Source organism: Protopterus annectens, chromosome 10.part0 (assembly GCF_019279795.1).
Source record: "Protopterus annectens isolate FY-2018-M chromosome 10.part0, PAN1.0, whole genome shotgun sequence".
NCBI classification, from domain to species: Eukaryota; Metazoa; Chordata; order Ceratodontiformes; family Protopteridae; genus Protopterus; species Protopterus annectens.
In genome coordinates, this window is record NC_056744.1 from 399881182 (window position 1) to 399908226 (window position 27045).

The following is a 27045-nucleotide window of genomic DNA, read 5'->3' on the forward strand; positions in this document are numbered from 1 at the left end:
GTTATGCTGATTAAGTTGTACAAACACTGAAATATTGTCCTGTGTACTGGAAGTTGGCTTGTTGTTGTGAGTGCATTATTAAAGAGCTATGTGTCTTTCGCTGCTAAACATTTATCTTTAGATTCTTTGAGATTTGTTTACCCTGATGCAGTGATAAAAAGAAATTTGTAAATGTCTTTTTACACTTGAATACTTAAAGTAATTTCTGAAGTATAAGCTGAAGGAACAGAATAAAAAAAACGACAGTGGTGATCTCTTGCCTGTTGCATGGGTTTAAAACAATAACTATATTTTTTACCCTGGGGTTAGTACTATGAGTTCAAAAGGAATCACCAACTGTACAGTTAAAGCTCTGCATTTTCCCTTTGAATGATTAGAAAAGCAAAGTCACAGTGCTACCCTTCCTTAGAATATCAGAAAATAGCAGTTTTGTTAGAGAAGAGTATTGGATATCCATTTGAAGAGAAACTAATTGGAAACAACTTAGCTGTATACAAATAGTTAAAAATAAAGTCTAAAAGCATTTTGTCAAAACACTTACTGATTGGAAGTGCATACTGTACAGCAATACACAAACTGTCCACAGTATTTTTTACAAACAGGAAAAGTCTCCAAACAGCATACACATATTTTATCTGCAGTACAGACAAAACTGCCTAACACCTCACCACGTACAGGACTTGGACTCCCCCACACACCTCAAAATCCTAAGCTTTATGCTAAAGCTAACACTAACTCTAACCTAATCCTAAATGCAAAAAGTGACACCATGTCTAAACCTCCTCCTGACTCTAATTCTAAAGTCAATTAAAACCAAAATCTCAGTGCTAACCCTGATCCAAACCTCATGTCTTACCCTAAAGCCACAAGTACTTTATCAACCTCATTAGACCAAATTATATTTCTTTCAAATGCAACATTTACACAAATCATATTTGACCAAAAATACCTGGTCTGGCTTGCTTTGTACCAAACTCGTGTTGATCAAGTAACCCAATTTCATCTGAAAAAAAAAAAAAAAGAAAAACACAATTCCTAGCTGTTACTCTAAGTTAAAAGGATGACTGTACATCCATTATACAGACCACAGTACTTCAGCAGATAGTTAAACATTTACCTAAATGATAATGAAGTATGTTTCCATCTGTGATAGACTTTGTGCATCATACAGTAACAGGAAAAATGGGATAATATAAATGGAACATGAATTGCTTTAATTAATAAAATGAAAGCTTCTGTAGTAAAGACATTTTGGGTAACTGCAGAAGTATGCACACTTTTATAGATGCGTTACTTTGCATATTTTTCAGAGAACTTGAAATAGTCTGAAACATATCGTAAATGTAATTCTTAGAAATCATTCTTCACCAGAAAATGGCAAAATCTGTTTTGAATAACTCAGACTGAATTTTGACAATGTAAAATGAAAGCATACCATGTATGAGACAGAACAACTGATGATAGTACAGCACTATGAGACACTTGGCATATTCTGCTGTCTTGAAGCCTACCATGGGACAGGCTCACTGTAAAAAAAAAGAAAAAAAATTAGAGTATCTATCTATTTTCAAAACTGAGAAACTTGGATATATAAAGCACAGATACCACATAACATTTTGCACACTTCAGTCATATAAGGTTATGCTTTAACTGGGGCAGGAAATTCACACAACACTTTCAGAGGCAATGGCTTGGATTCTCATCTGTAAAATTCCTTTTTTTTTTGGTTATGCGTGACTGGGCGTACCTTCGTTGAAGGTTGTGCGTCAGGGCTGGCAACTCGGCACGTAAAAATCTACTGCCAATCAGCAGACCGGAGTTCCGCTGTGGCGACCCCTAACCGGTAAAAGCCAAAAGACACAACAACATTTGTAAATATTAGATCTTCTGAAAAGGCATCATTGTAGTCTACACCTGCCATTAACAAGATCCAGTGTTACGGATAATTGCCACCATATGACATGTATGCATATCATATCCAAAATGACTGAGACAGAAGGAGATATATGTCTTATGTTTTTGCTTCTTTTTGATAGGAATTTCTGAAGTGTTCTTTTAAACTCTTTTTATTAATGTTTATCATTTGATCACTGCTGCAGTAGCCTTAGTTATATGGGTTATAACCTGCATAGTTCATATAAATCATTTAACCTTCAAAAATGTATACTTTCCAATGTACTTTATATATTCTGTAGCTCAGCAGAACGATTACTTTAATTATTAGAGAAAGACATCACTAATAGCATGGAGTGAATCCTGTGACAAAGCCAAAAATCTGGACCCCACCCATGAGTGATCAATGTATTTGATGACATTCAACCATAGAATGCTTCACTGGTATTATACAGAAGCTCAGAAGGGTAACATCTAGTTATAATATAGTTTTCTTTCATGTCTTGTCTTTTTGCAACAATACTAAGGAAAATGTTGTTTTTCAGTGTGTATATGAGTCAGTAATCAAGCAAATGTTATGAATTTGCATAGCTACTGATGTATGTTTGTGTGTGACTGTACATATACATGTGCATGTGTGTATATATATATATATATATATATATATATATATATATATATATATATATATATATATATATATATATAGTTTACTATCATTATCGCAAAAGGCAAAACATTTGCCATTCGCAGTAACGAAAATAAACACATCTAACCGGACTCTCGACACATTTGATGCCCCTCTACAATATGACATTTCGAGTTTTTGAATTCCGCGGTTTAGGGCGTTTGGTGTATTTGCGGTTTGCGGAATATAAATATATTACGCTGCTGAGCTCAAATGAAGGTGAAATGTGTCTGTGCCCTCTGTGATGCCCCTCTACAAAATGATATTCTGCTTAAACCTGAACTGTCCAAGTTCTTTAAATTAAGAATTACAAGGCTTTAGCATGGTGCTTACATTACTGTGGTATGTGTAATTTACATAATCATTCTATGAGCTAACCCCTGCCTTAAGGTCCTTATACTTAGGCTAATTTGGTTCTTTCTTGAAAAGAAGTAAAACAGTGGGAGAAGGCTTTCAGGATCATCTAGCATCTGCCTCTTAACTTACCCCCTACCTGGTTAATGTCAAACATTTGTGCGTACAGTACCATGGAGGCTGCCTTGAATGCTTTTGCATTATCTCCCAGGGAAGGTGGTGCATCATTACCTCTTAACCACAGTTAACATATTAAATAAATGAAAGGATGATTTAACAAACTGTTCAGTTATAAATCCATGAAGGCTGGCTTCTTCATGGTTGTAAGACAGACATGAACCTTCAGGAGTCTAAATGAGGACCAAATATTTATCAGGACTGTCTTTAAGTAGACCACTCTCAGTTTCATGAGCCCAAGAGCCCTTCTTGAACACCCAAGTATGATTTCTTTGAAGCTTTGTATTGCTAAGATATGCAGCACATACACACACTCTCACAAACAAGCATGCACACACACACAAGCAGGTATGTGCCTACATGCGCACACACACAAACACACACAAACATGCACGTATGCATATACTCATACACACACACACAAGCACAGACTTGCATACGTGCATGCACACACGCACACACACTTTTGTTAACTTTATTTAAATTTTTGGGACACCCAGTTTCATCTGTGTCAATTTTTTGCCATTGTGTGGAGTTTCTCTTGAATCTACCGCTGACCAGATAACCAAATACAGAAACATGTTTTTCGAATAAAACTATATATACGGTATGTTTATTTATTTATTTGGAAACTGGTTTGGTGTACTGTCCAGAGACCTTTCTTCAGCTTTGAGGCAATAAACAATGCAAGTAAATTAGAAGTTATGTACTCACCATAACGTTCCATCTGAGTAGGTGACTTCATTCGGATGCAACCTGTGGGTATCGGATCTGACCTCGGATCCGAGCCGGCAATTCAAAAGCTTTAGGCTCCGAGCTCCTAGCTCCTCCCTCTTACCCATAACCCCTTGCCAAGCCCTGACTGACCTCAGATTGAGTTTGCCTCAAAATACTGACAACAGTACACTAAAACAGCATAAATACTCGCTCTATAAAGGTCAGGGGATGGAGGTTGCATCCGAATGAAGTCACCTACTCAGATGGAACGTTATGGTGAGTACATAACTTCTAAATCTGAAGTTGGCAGACTTCATTCGTCTGCAACCTGTGGGACACAGTCCCTAGCTACCTGAATCTTGGGCGGCCGTCATGGAAGGATGTTTCGGAGCACCGCTGAGCCAAAGGATGCTCTTCCTCTAGAAACAACATCCACCTTATAATGAGAAATAAAAGTATGAGGCGAGGCCCAAGTAGCTGCCGCGCAGATATCATCCAATGATACACGGGACTTAAAAGCGGCTGACGTGGAAACTGCCCTAGTAGAATGAGCCGTAACCCTCTGAGGAGCAGGTCTACCTGAAGTGTCATATGCCTGCAGAATACAATTAGCAATCCACTTAGATAGTGTGACTTTAGATACTGCTTTACCCAGAGCAAATTTAGCAAAGGAGACGAACAACTGATCTGATTTCCTGTGACCAGCTGTTCTGTGAATATAAAAACGTAATTGTCTATGAACATCCAAGGAATGCAATTTGTATTCTCCTTTGTTTGAGTACTTGGGAAAAAACACAGGTAAATTAATTGACTGGTTAATATTGGATTCAGAAGAGACCTTCGGAAGAAAAGAAGGATTGGTCCTGAGGCACACCCTATCAGGGAAGAAAGAAAGGTAAGGCAGCTTGACGCATAGAGCCTGAAGCTCAGACACTCTTCTGGCTGAAGTGATAGCTACCAGGAAGGCAGTCTTCCAGGAAAGGTACTTTAAATCAGTAGAAGCTGCAGGCTCGAAGGGAGGAGCAGTAAGGGCTTGCAGAACTAAAGACAAGTCCCAAGGTGGTACAACCTCCTTGACTGGAGGCCTCAACAAAAAAACTCCTTTGAGAAATGTTTTGCATAATTTGGCCGTCATAAGGGGAGCTGTGTCATGACCAATGTGATAATGCGAGATAGCTGCCAATTGTACCTTAATCGTGGAAGAACTAGCCCCTTGATGAAAGAGGTCTGTTAGAAAATCCAGCACCGCTGACATAGGTGCCGAGAAAGGATCCAAAGTTCTCTGTACTGCCCAAATAGAGAATCTCTTCCATTTACTCTGATAAACCTGCCTGGTGGAAGGTTTATGAGCTGCCACTAAAATGGCCTTGACCGGTGATGAGATACCGGAGTCCTAATTAAGGATGGAACTGGAGCAGCCAAGCTGTCAACTTCAGGGTCCGCAGATTGGGAACCGACATTCCCAGAGGGTGGGAGATGAGATCCGAATTGGATCCAGAATCCAGGGTGGATTGATTTTGTGAGACCATACAAGGGGAACCAAGGTTGTCGAGGCCAGAACGGGCAATGAGAATCATTCTGCTCCCCAAACTGTTGGCTTTCTGCAGAAGCCTCTGCATCAGAGGAAGTGGAGGGTAGGCATAAAGGAGACCGGGAGGCCAAGCATGCACCAGAGCATCTCTCGGGAACTCCCCTGGTGGGGGAAGCAGAGCGAAGAAATTGTCGCATTTGGCGTTTGAGGGAGAGGCAAAAAGATCGCAACAGGGTTGCCCCCAGACGGCAAAAATCTTCTTCGCTACTTGAGGATTGAGAGACCAATCGTGTGGAGAAAGGATGGTGCGACTGAGCTTGTCCGCAAGGATGTTGGACTTTCCCGGAATGTGCGTTGCTACCAGAAAGCGTTTGGTGGAAATTGCCCATTCCCAGACTCTCATGGCCTCTCGACAAAGGGGGTAAGACCTGGTTCCTCCCTGTTTGTTGCTGTACCAGACTACCGACATGTTGTCTGTCTGAATCGCAATAGTCCCTGAAGGAAGAACGTGGTGAAGTGCTTGCAACGCTAGGAGCACTGCCCTCATTTCCAGGACATTTATATGCAATGACGTCTCTGTAGGATTCCACGTGCCTTGGACAATCTTTCCCGCAGAATGCCCCCCCCCCACCCGAGGCAAGAAGCGTCCGTGGTCACTGTGGCTCGGGGAAATGCAGCACAAAAAGGTCTCCCTGCCAGGGGCTCCGGAGAAAGAAGCCACCAAAGAAGGGAGTCCCTGCACGCCCTGCTGACCGCAATCGGAGCGTTTAGAGAGGAACAAAGAGGGGACCACTGAACTTGAAGGGTCCATTAAAGAACCCGCATGCGTAAACGAGCATGAATGAGGAGCGGAATAGCTGCCGCCATAGAACCCAGGGCCCTCAGGACCGAAGCTGCAGTTGGAGATGGTTGCAGGATCGCTGTCACATGACACTTCAGGTTGGCAATTCGGTCTGGGGTGAGGAAGGCTCGCATTGATCTGGTGTTTAGTCTTCCTCCTATGAAATCTATAACTTGTGTGGGGTTCAGTAAAGATTTCTCCCAGTTGATCGTGATGCCCAGCCTTGGTGCTAGTTGAAGAAAGTAATCCCTGGCTGAGCACAGAAGATGCCTTGATGATGCCGTCAGGAGCCAGTCGTCCAGATACGGAAAGACCTGTAATCCCTGGAGCCTCAGGTGGGCCGCTACCACCGCTAGCACCTTGGTGAACACCCTGGGGGCTGAGGTGAGACCAAAGGGGAGGACCCTGAACTGATAATGACTGGCTCCCAGCCGGAAGCGAAGAAACCTCCTGGATCGTCTGTCCATCCGAATGTGGTAGTACGCGTCCTTGAGGTCGATGGAGCACATCCAGTCGTTCTCCCTCAAGAGGGGAAGTATAGATTGCAGGGTGACCATCCGGAACTTTTGCTTGGTTACTGACAGGTTCAGCTGGGAAAGGTCTAAGATTGGTCTTAGGTCCCCCGTCTTCTTTGGCACCAAAAAGAACCTGGAGTAAAACCCTTTGATCTCGGGGGATGCGCTGGATAGCTCTTTTTTCTAGCAGCTGTTCGATTTCGACAGCTGCCGCCTCCCTTTGGTCGGGTGGAACATCTGGGAGGCTGCGAGATTTGGGAACCTTGAATAGGGGAATTGAATATCCTCTGGATATGACACGAAGCACCCAACTGTCTGTTGTTATGGACTCCCAAGAAGTCAGGTGCCTCGAAAAATGCCTCCCGACTGCCTCCAGAGACGGACAGCCGGGCAACCCTTCAGGGCTGCTGCGTGGGTCTATCAGAGAAAGGTTCTCTGGACCCAAAGTTGCCAGGAGCCCCTGCCTCTAGCACGACCTCCCCGTCCTCCTCTGCCACGGAAGGACTGGTTATCCGGAGCAGGTTGGGACTGCTGCGACTTCCGGAACCACATCTTCTTCTGTCCCTTTTGGTTCTTAGAGAAGGACCTCTGGGGAGCTGAGAAGCGGACTCCGACGGCAGACAGCGTCTTCCGTCCTTTTCGCTCTGGACTAATGTCTCGAACAGTCTTGCCAAACAAGGCAGAACCATCGAAGGGGCATTCGAAGGTCGCCTTGAAGGGCTCTGCAAAATCACAATGGCGGAGCCAGGCCTGTCGCCTCATGACTAGGCCTGCTCCGCTGGCTCTAGCGGCTCCCTCAGTAGCATGAGAAAGCAGCCGCATAGATGTATTGGAAACTGATCTGAGAGTGGCCATTCGGGTGGAGTATACCTGTTTATCCTCACTCGACATGGACTCGGGGAGATGCAGCGTATTCTTTAATCAGATCCCGCTGCATCCTAATGACATGTGCCATGTAGTTCAGCTCTCAAGGAGAAGGTTGCTGAACTAAAACTCGCTTCCCAATGCGATCCATCGAGCGGGACTCCTTGCCCGGAGGATGCATGGAGGGACTCTCCTGGGCCAATTCCTCTTCGTGGCTGCAGCCATCATCATGGCATCTACTGGGGGCCCTTACTCCAGTGGGTGCGGTCCGACGGAGGGAAAGAATGCGGTCCGGGCGCTTAGGATAGGCTCAATGGTGTCCGGATCCTTCCGCCCTGATGGAAATAAGATCCACCAGGGGGTCAGCAGGAGGGGACACCCAAGAGGTAGAAGGGCCGCCTCGAATGCCTCCAAGAACACAGACTCGTCCGAGGAAGCCTTGGGGCAGACCACCCCCGATCCTTAACATCTCCATGATGTCTCCAAATGAGACGTCCTCAGGGGTGACCTAGGGAGCCTTCCCTTCATCCAAGTCTGTGTCTTCAGTGACGGACTCGGGGAGTCCATGTGCCTCCTTTGCACTTACGCTTCGAGGTACTTCATCGGGGCTGTCCGAGGAGTACTCTTCAGCAGTTGGATGTTCCAAGGGAACCACTTGGGACATCGAGGCGGGCTGTCCCTTTGACCGGCTGGTGGGGGCCTGGCCCAACTGCAAGGGAGTGCGGGATGGAGCCGTGGCAGGGACCGGGGGTTCGGATGTCCTCAACAGTGCCCTTTCCACTACGTCGAAAGCCGAGGGGGAGCCAGCTTCTCTAAGCCCCGAGAGCCGACCCCCACTCGGATCCGGCGCGGATCGGAGTTGGAGCGAAACCGTCGGATCCGAGACCGTGCGCTCCGACCTGGACGGAGCGAAGACACACCAGCTCCCTCGGATCCGAGGCTCGGCCTCGGCTCGAGATGTCGGGTCCGGTACCCGAAGCACTCAAGGGATGGGGCGGATCCGAGTGCGCCGACCCATCGGATCCGACCCACCCCGGATCCAAATCTGCCCGGCGCCGACAGCTCCGAACCCGTGGTATGGGTCGGAGAAGGAGCCAAGGGGCGAAAAAAGGGGTCAAAGCCCTCCCGGATGGGGGGGGGCTAGGAGCACTCCCATTTGCATTTGGGCCTGGATGAATTTCCTCATCATCCGGTCCATATCAGCTTCACTCATGGAAAAAGTTGACCTGGTGGAGGCCACCGAAGCGGACCTAGAGAGCCGCCTCAGAGACCTCCTAGAAGGGCTAGCCTCCTCCTCCTCGGGTCCAGGAGAGAACCGAGGGGTGTGGAGCCGAGGAGGAGGAAAGCTAGAAGGCACAGGGGAGGCCCGCTTAGATGGAGGAGCCGAACTGGAAGTTTCGGCTCTCCGCTTGTGGTGCCTCTCCCTGTGCCTCTCCTTCTTCTCTCTCTCCCTAGAGGATTCCTTCCCCTCCGGCAACTTAGAGGGAGGTTGAGTCCCAGCCGGAGGGGGAGAACCCACAGCAACAGGTTGCTGAGTGGAAGGGGCAGAGGCCGAAGCGGTATCTGGAGGTAAAAGACCCGCTAGCACCAGCTTCGACCTCCGCTCCCTCAAAGCCCGGGTGTTGAACCCTGCACAAATGGTACAACCAGATGACAGGTGTTCAACCCCCAAGCATTTAATGCACCGAGTGTGGCCATCCGCTGGGGACAGCTTATGGCCACACTCGGTACATTTCGAGAAAACAGCCTTATGGGCTTCAGACATTACAACCCTAAGGCCTAACACAACACACACACAAACAAACTACGCAAAACCCGAGAATTATTAAATAAAAGAGAGAGGAAAGCCTAAACACACTCAACACTAACTATATCAACAACAAAAAAAGAGATTTTTAAAACTTTTTCTGTCAAAAAATTCTTATCTTATCTTCAACAACGCCAGGAGCTCTAGAATCCGTAGCTACTTGAAAAGCGGCAAACGAAATCTGAGGTCAGTCAGGGCTTGGCAAGGGGTTATGGGTAAGAGGGAGGAGCTAGGAGCTCGGAGCCTAAAGCTTTTGAATTGCCGGCTCGGATCCGAGGTCGGATCCGATACCCACAGGTTGCAGACGAATGAAGTCTGCCTACTTCAGATCAAAAGTTATACACTTCAGATATGAATGATTGCTAGCATTACATAGCTGCAAAACTTTAGACAGTTCATATATAGCTATTATACATTTTTTATAAAGTAGAATGTTTTCTTTATAATCTGTCATTTCCTTCGCCTCCTTCTGCAGCTGCCAACCTTATAACTTTGCAAAAATTACACTAAAGTGCTCAGTCATTAATGTCACTGGCTCAGCAGTAGCATACTTGCCTCTAATGCCAACAAACACTGAAGGCTGTGGGCCTTTTCCTTCTGCATCAGTGCAGGTCTGAGGTGATGAGTTTCAGATAAGATGTTAATGTAAGGTCTCATCTGCCTGAGATGGTGGCAAGTTGATCTGACTGCAATAGATGCCACTCTAATTGTGAAGAGCAACAGAGTTTCTGTGGTCTCCTAGCAAGATTTTAACTTTGCAGTGTAAACATCATCTTAGCCCCACATAGGAAAAGACTAGGTTTACTGAGATCTGTCTGATCAACCAAATTTAATATATTAACAGACTCACATTTCAACACTCCAGGTAGGTTATACAAGTTAGTCAGTGCGCAAGCTAATAAAATCCTTTTTATTTATATTTCTATAATATATTTCAGAAGTTAGAAAACTGCCCATATTTATCACCCTGCCTCCAGCGCTAACCTGACCCCCAGTGCAGTTTATTTAAACTGATGGCCTTCTGACATAGAGGGATGAAGCCCTGATCATGAGTCAACAAAACTGAATTTGACTAGCAGCCTGGTTGCTGGAGGAGGCGAATAGGGAGAGGAAAGAATGAAGATTCTTTGCCTGCTCACCTGTCTGTGAGGAGGGGTGTAAAGTTAAGTTCTTGATGGAGTCCAGGAACTGCCAGGAATGCATTCATGTATGGGGAGGGGCAAGTTGATATAGCTATATAGGTGGGAACTGTTCTGCACAGGCCTGTGTGCCCTCCCCTTTTCAGCATGTTCGGTGCAGGAAAATAAGAGGAGTAGCTAGGTAACAAGAAGGAATCCCTCCTCCAAGCCAGCAGTATGCTGGACCTAGATTTGTCACTTCCTTCCCATTCACTAGAGATCCAAACCTCTGCTGAGCCTGCACAATTCCCATATAGTGGTGACCCCTGGCAATTGGATCACAACAGAGTTTCGCCACAAACTACATGAGGAGTTGTTAAGGATGTAGCAGCTAAGAAATCAGAATTCAGCAGTGGAGTGGGATAGAAAATTTGAGGGAAAAAAGGTATTTGGTTAAACTGGTGATTACCCAATCTGCTATTCACCTTTCTACTTTAGTCTTTGCATTTGAGACTTGAAAACCATTAGTCATCTTTTTCCCCAACACTGTCAGTAACTCTTCAGTTCTCAGACTTCCAGTTTCATGTTTTCCAGTACTACCGCCAGAAACTGTCTAGTGTGCAAGTGCTAATTCACAGAATAGCCACATCCATCCATTGCCCTGTTACTTGATTTCCCAGTAGGGCTATGGGCAGTTGCTCAATTATCCATTTTCATCTTAAGTACTATACAGTGATGGCTATCCATACCACCAAGGAAATGCCTGAAACCTAAAAAAAAAAAAAAAAAAAAAAAAAAAATCAGTAAACAAAATAAAATCAAATAAATTCTCACCATCATTTTCAAAACCATTTGTCTTGGTAATGGTAACAGAAAATTACCCTTGTCTTCCACATCACTTCCATCTAAAGTAGCTTGTTCAGCAAATCACACCCCTCACTCCTGCCCACATGAACAGTACCATAAAAAAAAAACTGAAAAAAAACATCGGTGTGATGTGATAGCTTAAACAACATAATCATTCATTTAGTAGTTTTAGCATTTACTGATTCAATAAATAAGGCATTCATCATTCAGACCCTTGGATTCTGTCTTGTCAGAAATTTATAATGTGTATCATGCCTGTTATTCCAAAATAAATATATTCCTACCTCCCCAAGAATATTATGACTGGGATTCATACACATGAGGTGTGTTGTTATTTCTTAACTGGACAGCTAAGTGACATTGCACAGTGACACAGAAAGTCATAGTTGTGAAATATGCCAAAAAAAAAGACAAGCAGCACTTATGGGCAGCTAGATTTGCTTTAGGGTGCATAAATTGTTAGAACAGCTACTTTGCAAGTATATACATGTGTACTGTGAAACTCATAACTAAAAAGTGCAAATCACAATCCATAGAACAGTTGTATACCAGTGCCAAATTGTGTGGTCTTCTGAAAAAACAAGATGTGAGCTCAGATCAGTACATCTCTAAAATAAAGTAGCTGCTGGAGGGATAGGTTCCTGACCCAGAGACTCCCCAGACTCTGGAATAGATTGCCCATACATGTCAAGCAGAGTGCCTCTTTGGACCTCTTCAAAAGGAACCTTGACGATTGGATGGGAGAAAGGAAATTCACCCCAGGGATCACGTCAGTCGCCCTGCTAGACAGGGGTCTAGGAAAGTAAATAATGTGGGAAGAAATAGCCAGGGAATTGTTATGGCTAGGCTTGTATAGGCCCTAGGGCTGATAGCCTAGTACCAACCTATGAACCTATGAACCAATGTATTAGCAGGGCTGTACTTGGTAGGACTTCTATTAGCAGAGTGACACAAAGAGCTGGAGAAAGCCATAAGTATTTACAGCTGTCAGATATTTACAAGTATATAGGAAGTTAGGAAGAAGGGAAAGCAACAAAGAGCAGCTTACCATAAGGACAACATATAGGAGTATGCAGGATGGAGAAAGACAGGACAACTTTTTTATACAGCTAGTGTTACATTTTTTCTAGGTGCTTTCCCCTTCTTCCTCTGATCATTAAGTCTCCTCCTGTCAGACTGAAGCCCAGTCATTCACTAGTAGTGGGCATTGTCGAGATCTGCTATTTTAAGAGCAATCTGGACAGGCTGTCATTCAGGCAAACATCAGAGAGTTTGTGATCTCATTAGCATATCAATTACAGCATCATTTTGTATGTCTGTAACCCCATCCTTGGGCACGGGATGAGATAACAGCAGCACCATGCTGGATTCACAGTGCCCTCCCCTAATGAGGGCTACCACCAGACAGTGGCTTGCTGTGTCACAAACCTGCCCCCAGGATGCCCCTGGTTGCCCACTGGAGTACTTCTCCTCCTCTGAGGGATTCTGGCTGTGCTCATCATGCTCTGCCTCCTCCCAGAATGGGCATGCTCATTCTTCCCTGCCAGTTCTGTCAAAATGCCTGACCTGCTAATCAAAGTGAAGACACCTGGACTATAGTCTAGAGGTTATCCCTCTGTGCCAGTGGTACTGACTAGGGCTCCATGTTTTTTCTTTGTAGATAGAGGTAAGGGAAGCGGGGGAAGAGCATAAATCAAAGCAGGGTAGGAAATGGTCAGTAGGAGAGTTTGCTGCTGGGGCGCACAGACACACACAGAGCAGTACAGACAAGGGTGGATGTGCACATCCTAGGATGGAGGACATAAGATGGATGGAGACAAACATAGGATAGACAGATGATAAAGGGAAGGCTTGAAAACTACATATGATATGGGCCATGGCACAATAGGAAGGGGACAGACATTTCTAGGGATATGGTGGAGTATAGACAGCAGTGTGCTGTTTGGATCCCTAGCCCGGAAGAACATTACAGTGACCTATCATCATATGATGGACCATGCTGGCTGGTTTGTGAGCCACACCCTCCCCTGCTGACCAGAGGAGGGGATATGACACAAGAGAAAGGAGACACACAAATCTGAGGATAGGGTGGTGTAGGTGCTGCAATATGCCATCTGCTGCCACCATCACATGATGGAGCATACCTTCCCCTGCTGGCTAAATGTTATGGGATAGCTCAGTGAGCAAATCAGTTCTTTTCTCCAGAAGACCCTTTGTTTGGGTCATAAACCTGCTCTATGCTCTTTCTACACTGCAGTCTCAACCACCTGCTCCAACTGTGGTCAGGCCGCCTCAGGCAATGGGTTCCAACCATCTGCCACAAGGAACTAAGACCCTCTCCTTTGAGATACTCAAGGCCTTGTCACCCTCAAGGTCCACAGCAACAGCCTCAGCAAGAGCACCCGATGAGCAAATCTATCTTATCATCTGGATCTGCAATGAAGTGATATGGTCAGAAGCTGAAAGGCAAGAAGTACAAGACACAATCCATAGAGCAGTCATACACCAGTGCTACATTGTGTGATCTCGCAAGAATCAAAGATGTGAGCTGACAAAAATAAGGCAGTGTATATATTAACTCGGCTGTGCTTGTTAGTTCATCTCCTAGCAGGATGGCACAAAAACATTTAGAATTCAGAAGGGGTTACCACAATTGGTAAACCTTGTCATGAGTGGTAACACCTGGCAGTAGTCCTTTCCATTTCAGAGCCCACTGTACTGCAGTGTTTTTCTGAGAGTGGGAGCATTACTTTGGATGGCAGTCCCATCAACTGTGGTTACCTGAAGGAGTGACTGATCCAGTCCTCTTGTTTTTTTTGCCAGTCTATTTTTTATTTCTCTCAGAGGCCTCTTTGGCTAAAGTGGAGAGTACAGAACGTTTCTATATAACTAGATGCTGCTGTTTTCAGACCTCTTGACTATACTAGCAAGTATAAGATAATAATTTAACACCATAGGTGAAATCTGAAAATATTATAAAGATTATAATAAACCATCTGTCTAAACAAGGTCAGATTTCAGGGAAGATTGTACCATAAGGTATGTGAGGAGACAGTGGTATATGTAGTGAAGCACTGTGGCTGAGCTACAGAGCAGTGCTGTTTGGGTACCATGACATCAGCCTCACCAGTTTTGTGTATCACAGGGTTGTTACATGCATACAACAGTGGCAATTCAGTACTTATGGCTTTGATAGCTGTACTTTAGTGGTAAGATCTCTGCTTTATAGCTCCAGGTCCAGAGTTAACTCTTTCTTCATTGGATTTTCTTTGATTACTCAACTTTCCTCCCAAAAAGCATTCTGGTTGATTGTCTACTCTGATGTGTGTGTGTGTGTGTGTGTGTGTGTGTGTGTGTGTGTGTGTGTGTGTCTGTGCGCGTGTGTGTGTCTATGTGTCTGTGTATGTACACACACACACACACACACACACACACACACACACACACATGTGTGTGTGTGTGTGTGTGTGTGTGTGTGTATACATATGGGTCTGTGTTCATACATCAAAGAAAAACTTAATTGAGCGGCTATTCTATAAACAGTAATCCCCGAATGTTGCTTTCATCAAAGAGTGAAATCATTGTAAAAAAAGCATCGAAAGGTAATAGTTGGTCAATGGCAAGGAATTAACCCACGAAGGTGGGGGTCCGCACCCCCAACACCCCCAACTATATATACCAACTCAAATCTCACTACAGTCAGGAAAAGGGCAAAATTTAAAAGTTTTGTTTAGTTTACCGTATACAGTGCAGTACTTCCTTGTTGTTGGCCATCTATTATCTTTTGATGATTTTTTTTACAGAGATTTCACTCTTTGATGAAAGTAACGTTTATGGATTACTGTTTGTGGAATAGCCGTTCAATTAAGTTTTTCTTCGATGTGTGAACATAGACCCATGTGTGTTTATGTGTGTATATGTGTGTGTGTGTGTGTATATATATATATATATATATATATATATATATATATATATATATATGTATGTATATGTATGCACACACATACACTGTAATATTTACCTTTACCTTTGTGTCTTGTATCATAGCTAACAAGGATCCACTGACCAGAGGTAGATAAATAACATCTAGTGGGTTTAATTTACCTTGAACTTCCATAAAGCCTTTGATTTTGCACCCCCCCCCCCCCCACACACACACACACAACAAGGCAGGAGTCTGCTGAGCGAGTAAAGGGGGTGGGCTTAAATCCTAAATGGCCAAGTGGTTGGAAAAATGGCCTGGGGGCAGAACAGTGAATGCAATGATCAGGAAGCAATATCCCAAGAAAGGGAGGCAGGAAAAGGCATGTCACAAGGATCAGTTCTGGGTCTGTACTCTTCAGGTCAGTGCATTTGCTAGAGACTTTGAACTGGGAGCAGAGAACAGGATTAATATATCTGGAGTGGGCAGCTTTAAGAAAGCTGTGAAGAGGCTATCAGTGGGTGAGGAAGGTGACAACTTGGATTCTTTGCTGATCTCCCACTGAACAGTGGACTTTATAGACTGCAGTTGAAGCTTTGTGTCTTTCTGGGAACTAAACAAGGAAATGTATGTTACAAGTTTAGATATTCTCATAATGTGTATCATAGAAAAAAATCTCATGTTTGTTACTTAAAAAGCTAAGCCATTCTAAGTGTAGCTGCATTCAACAGATTATAAGCTCAGAATACCACTGAAACTGCATTTTTACTTATATCTGTAAAGCAGTGCTTATCACAGTTTTTAGTGCTTTGTAACTGCTGATCTGATGTTGTCAATTTTCATTGTCTTCATATTTTGGGTTTGGATCCAATCCCTTGGATCTGACTCAGCCGTTGCAAAAGCTCATGGCAACCAGAAAACTCTCGAGCTGCTCCCTTACCCACAATGCACCAACCCTAAGTATCTTAGATCTCGTCTACTACTTCCAGCGAAAGATGTGGTGTTACGGTGCTCTCAAGATGCACATTCGGTGGAAGTCCAATGTGATAGCAGACAAGCTGAGCAGGTACATTCTTGTACCTTACAAATGGTCTCTCAACAAACTTGTGGTGGATATAATTTGTCAGTTGGGCCAGCCTTGCTGAATTTTTTTCGCTTCTTTCCTAAACAACAAATGCAGCAGCTACTTTGCCCTAATTCCCCCACAGGGGGAGTCACCAAGGGATGTTCTACGTCATGATTGGCCCACCTGGCCTTCTTTATGCCTACTCACCTATCCCACTGTTTGGCCCTGACAGATTTGGTTCCCCTTCCTTTGGCCTCACTTACTCCCCCAACCATAAATTCTGGATCTGACGCCATACCTCCTGTCTCATCCAACAGGTATGGTTCATCCAGACATACTGAACTGGCTGACTGCCTGGCTTCTCCAATTCCATTAATAGGCAGACAACCAATGCTGTCCTCTCCAGTCCATCAAATACTTTTATCTTCACATAAACCATCAACACGTAAACTCTATTTCAGTAAATGGAGAAGATTTGCTTACTGGGCCCACAAAAATAATGTTGTTCCCATTTCAGCTCTGCATATTATCCTTGAGTTCTTAGTAAAAAACAAATTAAATACACAAACTACTATAAAGCAAACACAATACTGGCTATGGAATAAAGGAAGAGTCATTTCTAATGTTAAGCGCTTTTCATTTACTGCATTAGTAAACTCATCAGACAAAATCAGTATGCCAAATTCACAACAGTTAAATAGTTTAAAATTTGGCTCCCTTTTTCTACTACAGGAAATGATATCACAGACCCAAATGTTATGCTACTTCCCCCATTGCATGTACCATTATTCATGAGCAAATAAATATTAATGTGTATTACCAAATATTCCAAATGTGCTGCGGTAGCATTGTCACCTCACAGTTAGACGTTGCCCGTTTGATTCTCAGTTAAAGCGTCTTCTGTGTGGTGATATGCGTGAATGGGCGTTATCTACTGCCAATTATTAGTGGACCGGAGTTCCGCTGTGGCGACCCCTAACCAGGAAAAGCTGAAAGACACAAACAAACCAAACACAAACAACATATGCAAATGTATAAGATAAAATGTTATAAAGTACCTAAAATATTAAATTAAATATGTACACCTTTATGTACATGAATAAAATATTAATTTTAAACAAAACGTATTGTCATTACCAAAGCAACCTTTATCTACTCAAAGCTTTTATTTTCAAAATGTTGTTAATACTGCAAATATTATGTGTTTTTAGATATTTTATGGTTGTCTGATGAAGTCTTACATGCTTGTGGAGATGAAAACGCACACTGTGTATTTTAATTTCTGTGATTTGTTTCCTTGCACTTCAATAAAGCGATCTGGTTTAGTAGCTGGTGGACTGCCTCCGTGACTTTGGAAATACTGCAAAGGTCATTAAGTTCAGGCCATGCATAAGAATGGAGCATGAGCTGCCATATAGGTTCTGCCTTTTCCAATTGTAGTTCCCAGGGACCACCTCTCTCATTACTAAGCACTTGCTGAAATATTCCAATCTAAAATAATAATCATGTTGTTCATGCACATGTTTTGCTAGTGCATTATTTAACTGATCACACCTCAAAAAAAAAAAAAAGAAAAATATGCCTCAGCCTATGCTTAGTGATTCTGATAGGGTTACTGCTTGGTCAGCAGACAGTTTACCTTTTGCCCCATCTCCCTGTACAGTATCTTTGCTGGCCACTGTGAAACAGGGTTTAGATTCATCCTTTGGGGCTGTCCCAGTATCTGGTGCTGGTATGGGAGAACCAAGCACTTTAGGTGCAGGACTAGTCCAGGGTAAGAGATCCTTTGCCAGGCATAATATTGTGTCCCAAGATATTTTATAGAATAGTGAAGTTCACAAGAAAAGGAAACAAAATTTTTATCATACAGCTGATAATCAGATTGTAGCTGTTTATAAAGCCGATGTGGTTTCCTTGTATGAGAGTGTTCTTCAGACAGCTAGTTCTAGTGGATGTGTTCTCATACATGGCAGTAGTGCTAATTTGGCTGGAGACCTTGCTGTTGTTTCAGAGAATGATGAGGAATCTGATGAAGACAATGGAGGTTTCCTAGTTGACACTAAGTCCAGTCACTCTGATTCTTCAGAAGGTGAACCTGAGCTTAAGTCTAAACAAGTGTTCACTTCCTCTCAGATGGTTGCTAGATTTAGTGATATCTTTGTTTTGGAGCAGTTAGGAACTTCCTCAGAGCTAGCCATAATATGAAATTATAGAGGACAAGAGGTCCAGGTTTGTGGCTACCCTCCCTCTATTACCAGCCTTGGAAGATGTTTGTAATGCTGCCTGCAGGACACCAACATCTATTCCAGCAGTCACACGAAAAGAGAACCAAAAGTAGAAAAATAACAACCGCAGGCAACAGTACCAAGGATTTCTAACCAAAACTTTAGTGCCTCGGCTCTCACAGCCTTCTTGAAGAAAAGTTTTGGTAATAAATCCTTGGTACTGTTGCCTGTGGTTGTTATTTATCTATTCCAGCAGTCCCTTAAAAGGCTAAAAGAAAATATAGGATCTCCTTGATTCTGACAGGTTTCATTTCTCATTTGACTGCTTACCCATCTGCAGTCTTTCTAGCTGCCTACTAAAAGAAAAAGTCATTGTCTTCATCTAATCCCACAACTCCTGATAAAGAGAAAATGGTTAGATCTTCAGGGTAGAAAGATGTCTGTTTTTAGTGATCTACCCTTTAGAATGTTAAGCTATCAAGGCTATATGTGGAAATCGGTTTTACAGTGTGCTTACAGTTTGGATGAATTTGCTGCATCCTTACCTGTGGAGCAAAAGTCTCATATAAATGAAGCTCTTTGTAATTTGACTAAGGTTTTAAAACATGCTTTAAGAGATGAGTTTGAATGTGGAGATACGGTCTTGAGAAAGGCTGCTTCTTCTGTTACATTAAGACAATATGCTTGGTTATGTGATCAGAACTTCACTTATGATTTAAAAGCTGAAATTCTGAATGCACCTTTAAGTCCTGAATTGGTGTTTGGGCCCTCTGTTACACAGAGTCTCAAACAGTGGGATGACAGAAGCAAATTTATGTATGGGGTATCTAAGATGTTTAATGTACCCAAGTTCTCCCCAAACAAGGCGTCTTCCTTCAAGGGTCAGAACAAAAAAAAAATTAAAGCCAAACAAAAATCAGGCATCCCAAAGGAAATGGCAAGAGGATAATTCTTTAAAAGCAACAGGAGTTGCTTTCTGAAAAAGGACCCCCCCCCCGCAAAGGAATGACTTTACTGAGCCACAGAGCATCCCGACCCACCCCCTCCTGTATTTTCTTCTTTTCCTCCTTCCCCCAGGCTCTCTCTCAACCCTGTTTGCAAAGAGTCACAGACAAATGGGTTTTGAGAATAATTTAGAGAGGATATACATGGCAGTGGACAGAAAATCCTCCGCCTTTCAGGAGAATTTTCCCATACCCCCAGTCCAGGCAGAGCTGTTTTCTTCAATGCTCTATCACATGGTAGATGCAGGGGTCATAGAACCAACACCTGCGATACACAAAGTCAAAGGATTTTGCTCCAGAATATTTTTGGTACTAAAAGTGGAGCTCTTCTGGAGACCCATCCTAGATTTGTCCTTTCTAAACACCTGTGTAAAAGTTCAGAAATTCAAAATGCTCACCTCACAGCTGCTCCTAGTGTTGCTCCCAGACCACTGTTTTATGGTGACTCTAGATCTCAGGTACACTTATCATATACCTTTTGCTGCCAATTTCAGGACATTTTTGAGATTTGCTGAGTTTGGCTTACATTATTAGTTTTCTGTACTATCTTTTCGGCTATCTACTGCACATCAAGTGTTTGCTAAGTGTCTGGCCCTATTATTTTCCTTTTGCTGAACCCTAGGCATCCACATTTTTCTTTATTTAGACAACTTACTGATCAGTGCAGATTCTATATCTAAGTGCTTGAAGACCTTAGACAAGATTGCATCTCTCCTTTCTCACCTGGGCTTCATGTTGAACCTTGAAAGTCCTTTGTCACACCCTATCAACAAATTGTTTTCCTGGGGTGTTGTATTGACAGGGTAAAAAGGAAGGCCTTCCTGCCGGAAGACAAAGTTCGAACTTATTAGAGCGTTTTCTTGGATTTCTTGCTTCTAAATGTGTCCTCAAAATTCTAGGCCTTATGGTATCAATTTTCTTCATGATACCACTAACCAAACTACACATGAAAAAAATTCAATGGCATTTGAAGAATTGTTGGACCCATAATCTTCATCCCCTGGATTTTTGGGTACAAGTACTGGGATTTGTGAAACAGGAACTGCAGTTATGAAGGGATTAACTATTTCTGAATTCAGGACTCCTTTCTGTCTTCAGACTCCAGTCCAATCTGTCCAGATGGACTCTTCAGATTTCATGAGGAGAGTTCAAGTACAAGGCTTGTGTGGTCCTCAGGACATGCCAAAATGCTTAAATGTAAAAAAAGATTTTGGCAGTGATTCATGCCTTAACATTCTTCACCATTATGGACTCCAGGCCCTATCCTAGTGATCACAGACAACACTGTTGTGATGTGGTACCTGAACAAGCTGGTCAACAGTGATGGTCCGAGGGCTAGCTCTACAGCCTTGTCTGACACTTCAGGCCTCATACATTCTGTCAGAGCAAAACACAGTGACAGACAAACTAAGCAGATCCTGGAGAGACCTCCATGAGAGGAAGCTCCATGTAGAGGTCTTCTATGGCTTGCTCCAAATGTGGAGAATACCTCAAGTAGATCTGTTTGCCTCCTTTCAAAGCAGACATCTGAAAGAATTCTGTTCAAGACATCCTTGGAGCCATGCTTGGAAGACAGATGCTCTATCATTTCCATGGTTGGAAGTGTTTTTGTATGTACTTCCATCCTTTTCGATGGTTTCCAAGGTACTTCAGAATGAATAGCCTCCTATCTATTCTACTTTATGCATCCCCAATTCTAACTAATCTTTACAAAACTGACCTTAATAAACTTTCCATCTTTTACAACAAAATTGCTAGATTCGCTACCAATGCCAAATCATGGTCCCACCACTGCCTTTCCCTACAAGCCTTGCACTGGCTTGAATTTCCAAACCTGTTAAGGTACCATCAACTCAGCCTAGCTAATCTAATTCTGTACTATTCCGAGAAAACCCCTGACCTGACTGGCATGCTGAACTTCTGCAATTCAAATAGGCAACTTTGGTCCTCCAACAAAGCCTTCATTGAAACCATCACATGCAAAAACAACTTGGGGGAATCACTATTTGCCCATGAAATAGCAAAAATATGGAACAACCTTCCCCCTGACCTCAGACTACAAAACTCCACACCCTCCTTCAAAAGCCTACTTAAAACATAACTCTTCACCAACCATCTATGCAACTGTAATTGACCCCCTGAAGCCTCATCCACTCACTATTTCTACACCCCATCTGTCCTGGACAACACAAACAACACACTCTAACTATACCTATCCATGTGTGAGCAATAACCTATATATGAGTGTAACTCCTGAACCGAAGAAGTGTTCTGTCAACACTATACCTCAAAAAAGAACTGAAGATGAAGAACGCTGAATTCCACGGATGCCAAAACACACTCACTATTACTAAGTATTTAAACTGCTTTTATGAAGTTTGAAAAATGTTCTGATGAAGCTCACGGTTGTGTGAGTGAAAGCGCTTAACGTATTGCACAATAAATGAAGATTTTTTATTCAAACGTATGGCTTAACAAATTAAGATTTTTTTATTCATATTGTCGTTTGGAGAGTCTTCTTACAATTGTCACACTATCCCAGGAGACTGGGGCTGTGTGTGTGGATAGTGAGCATGTTTTGGCATCCGTGGAATTCAGCGTTCTTCATCTTCAGTTCTTTTTTGAGGTATATATGAGTGTATGTACGTGTGTGTGTGTGTGTGTGTGTGTGTGTGTGTGTGTGTGTGTGTATCTATTTATATATATGTATATATATGCTCTTACATGTATATTTGCTTGAATGTATATATGGAAACTTAAACATTTATATACTCTTATTCAGTTGTGAAATATCTTGCTATGCTCTGCCAGGTTCTTATCTACACTCGTTTATTTTGTACACTTGTATTTTCAACCAAAAGGGGTAATAACCTCATATTGTATACTAACTGCTGTAAAGTCTACAGTCTGTATGCTACTACTCTGTTATGTCTCTTGTAATTTTTCTTCTCTCTGTAAACTGATGGAGTTTTTCTCCCCAGGACTCCAGTGAAAACAGACACTTGTCCATTCGGACTATCCTGGCAAACAAATGTTAAATAAATAAATTATAATAAATAGTTTGTACTGTTTTCTGTCTATTTTATATTTACAAAGTGTTAGATGTTTTTTCCTAATCTTTGGTGCCACTTTATATGACTTTTTTTTTTTTTAAATTAAGTAAATTCAAAATTAACAATATGACCTTGAATTAAGAAGTGCCAGTTATCTGAGATATTCTTTGTAGCACTTGTTCCACTGGATCTCCTATGAATGTATATGCAGGATCCTGGATCAGCATGCATTTCTGTCTTTTTTTTCAGCTATTATGGTTTGTTCTTCATATTGCCGTGCTTCTCTAATCCTGTTATTTTTAAGTTGGTGTATCTAGTTCTGTTTTTATAGGTTCATAGGTACGTACTAGGCTATTGATATGTCTGGCTCTTAAGATGCTTAACCTTACATTCCCATGATAGTTTTAGTCCGTATATTTTGCATATAAATAACCCAGAAATGAGCCGGACAGGGATATGTTAGGACATTTATTTTTAACATAAAGCTGTTCCATCCCAACACCCTCAGAGTTATTCTTCTGGTAGCTTATGTCTCTCTGAAACAGTTTCTAGTCTTTGGTTTAGCACTTATGTTTTATTTGTCTTCTCTTCCTCTTTCTCAGTGTCACAGATATGACTCTGTTGGCTGTCTCTAGCTTCTCTACTTTATTCAGCTTATGTTGCCGTCCTCCAAACAACATATCAATTTCCATTTATCTTCCAGTAGTTAATTTCAGTTTATCCTCCCATGTATTTTCTTTTGGTATGACTGGCACTGCAGCCAGGTGTTGATTCTATAAGGGCTTTTGTGATCCATTTCACCCATGTTCTCATCATAATTTATCATGTTACTTTTAAGTTGTGTCATATAATGTCTTCTTAACCATCAGTGTGGATTGGCTTACATTAGTCATCTGGTATAGCAGTTTGGGAAACAGTTCAAATACAAAACATTTCATATAATACAGTATATATTCAGTGTTGTTGTTTTTTTTTTTTTACTCTCAGGTACTAAAATGGGTAGAAGAAGCAGTCCAAGCATCAAAAGTGCACCTGTTGTCCACTGACCACATTACTCAAGCTGAGAATACCTGGAAAATTCCGTTTGACCCAAGCCTTAAAGAAGTTACGGTGGCACTTAGTGGCCTTAAACCAGTGATTGAAATTCGGGATCCATCAGGTAAGTTCATTTTCTTTTATGTGATAAACATGGTTCACAGGAATAAGGCCTACTTTCCAAAAGTTCATTAGCCTCTTAAATGATACAAGATTTTCTCCAGTACAATAAGAATTGAGTTTTGAATTTTGATTCTACTGCAGATATTGTTTGTTTGCAAAGGAAGCCTTTACTTAAGCAGCATGGCCAAAACAGCTTGTGCTAGACCCCCACTTCCTATTTCATTTGTAAGCTTTTAATTACCATTTGTATGATCAGCAACTAAATGTGAAATATGGATTGTGCTGCTTACTATCAGGAACTTCATTCTATTATTTTTTTATCCTGCATGTCTCTATGCTTTACTGCTTAGTCTAACTACATGTATTGTAGACTTGTTTGGCTTCACTTGTAGTGTTGCTTTTGAGTATCCCAGGGAATCGTTATACTTTGCTGTCAACCTCACTACCCTCCCTACTTATTTTTACCTCTGTTTTTGTGCATTGAGTTTACTTGTATGTGCAACAGCTATAGTGTGATGTAGGCATTTGTTGGTGAAAACTTGACTGCTCTGTCACTGATCTAGAACAGACTAGTGAACAGCTGGAGGAACTAGCAAAGGAGGATGGGAGTGAGCGACTGTTGCTGTCCTGCCCATTCTAGAGGGAGGAATTGCAGCTTGAACCACTGCGGTCCTGAACAGAAGAATAGTGATGCCAAAGCAGAATGCAGTGTATAGAGCCAAAGATATGGTTGCCTGTCAAGTAAAGCAGTGACACACTGTAGGAAGCATTAGGGTATGTATGGTAGTCATACCGCTCAACCTGCAAACACTGACAGTCTGCAAGAGGCTCTTGAAAAGTAGGTGCTTCTGGCCAAAAGTCTGCACAGCTAATTAGAATGGAATTTGCCTTCTTAATTGTGTAACTTCTCCAACCCACAACAGGATTGTGGGAAACCACAACTCATAAATACAAGTTTAAAAAGTAAAAAAGTGACAAAACGGCACAAACTATAACCAGAATAATCATGTTTTATTAAGATTAAGCTTTGATTGTCAAAATACTCATTGAGAGAGTAAAGGTTTCAGCCAAAACTTCAGAATTTCTTAATATTTTCATTAATCCAGTTACTAGTACATATCCTGATCACACCCATATAAGAATGATTCACTGTCATGGCAAACTAAACTTTATTGATTTGCGAATTAAACACACTCATTACCTTACTTAAAAGTAACTTCACTGTCCTTCTGTACTTTACTGAGTGTGTGGAAGCATATAGCACCCCAGCATTTGCACTCCTCATTAAACCTGTTTGTTACGAGTCCATTGCTCCTTTGTCATTTTCTCTGTGGCAGCAAGCCCACACAGAATCTGTTAGTCCATTCATAGCATGTTTATAAGGTTGAACATCCATCATTATCATTATGTAACCCATTCTGATATTCTCACACTCACGTCTCTCAGATAAACAGATGTAATGAGAAACTTTGTGGCTGACATAGAAACAGATACAGCCACATTCAATTTAGTTACTAGCCAGACTGAGACTTAAATTAAATGTAGCTGGCTATCCAGCCTTTCTTTTGTCCTCATTACTCCACAAATCCTTATGACACAGGTTGTAGTGCAAGGATTTAATCTTTTTTATATGAGTATCAAATATAGTTCATGACCTGCAGACTTGGATAATCCACTGTCTCCTAAGGGTTGGTATGTTTTGTACCTTTGTACATCCCAATTCCCTGTATGCCATATGCTTTAGAGTGATAATTACAACTGGAAGTAAGTGTACGGGATACGAGGAAATTGCAGATGTTTGACACTCAGCAGTAATTTAAACTATGAGTGCATACCTTATATAATCTACCTCCTAGAGAAGACAAAAAACAATCTGTATTAAAATATGTCTTATATGAGCTGTGCATAATTAGCAAAGTGAAGCACCAAAACAACACCAGTATGCTCAGTATGTCAACAATGGAATTTTAGTTTATGCAGACATAATCCCTACTTTCACTGCTGCAGTCCACCTTACCTTTTAGCCTTCTTGATAATGACAGCACAGGTTTGCTAGGTACCTGCATCCATTCCTTCTTGTTACCTTTACAGAGATCTACTTAGTACAGGTAAAATACTATAAACTCTTGTGGATCAGTAAAACAGCACCACATATCAAGTTTTAATTCAGTAACTTGAACAACACTAGTACCTCAGCCAGTTAACAACTATTCCAGGCCAGTGACAAGACCCAGAAGAATTGCTGCATTTCACAGGATGCCTAGCAAGAGCACTGTAGTAAGTAGCATTTGGTGTTCATCACTCACACTGCCTTATTGGTGTATGAGTTCTCAGCCTGGACAAACCCACCGGGCAGCTTTCCACAGCTCAAAATCCTCTTCTCTGACACCCTGTGACAAGGGATTGGCTAAGTCCTTCTTTTCTGGGAATCCTAACCCCTGTCACAGGAAGTCAGTTGTTCAGTCTTTTAGTGCCTCCTGTAGGAATCACAAAGTTGAATTTCCTCAGCAGCTATTAGTGGACTGCAGCTTCCAGACTCAGATAACATCCCTTAATCCCTTTGGGGGCTTCCCTTTCTCTTTATTATCATATACATTTGATTGTTTTCTGTTTTAATTTTGTATATATATATATATATATATATATATATATATATATATATATATATATATATATATATATAGGTCCACGTTTTAATTTCGAAAGCCCAAAATCCCAAGTTTTGAAATAACTCAAAACATCGAGATTTTGGAATCTCAAAATTAAAAAGTGGAACCAAAAAAAAAAAAAACTAAAACAATGTTTTTGCAGGGGGGCAAATACCCCTGCACCTCCCCCACCCCCCTGCAACTTAAATATACCATCTCTGAGATTGCGCTACAATGAAGAGAACAGAACTGTTCTCTTCACTGTAGCTCAATGTCAGAGATGGTATATTTAAGTTGCAGGGGGTGTGGGGGTGCAGGAGGGCTTGCCCCCCTGCAAAAACATTTTTTAGTTGTTTTATTGTTTTTTGTTTTTTTTTTAATCACTTTTTAATTTCGATATTCCAAAATCTCGACTTTCTGGGATTGGTATTTTGAAAGTCGAGATTTTGGGCTTTTGAAATTAAAAAGTGGAGATATATATATATATATATATATATATATATATATATATATATATATATATATATGTATGTGTGTGTGTATATGTGTATGTATGTATATATATATATATATATATATATATATATATATATATAT

At 41.9% G+C, this 27045-nt stretch overlaps 1 protein-coding gene across 1 annotated transcript in view; it reads left to right on the forward strand.

Moving 5' to 3' along the window:
• Window positions 1-27045, forward strand: part of HMCN1 (hemicentin 1) — a 5606893-nt gene that overhangs the window by 1451406 nt on the left and 4128442 nt on the right. The window contains exon 5 of the mRNA XM_044085314.1: window positions 23630-23801. Coding sequence (XP_043941249.1) covers window positions 23630-23801 — 172 coding nt within the window. The remainder of the gene's footprint in view (window positions 1-23629; window positions 23802-27045) is intronic.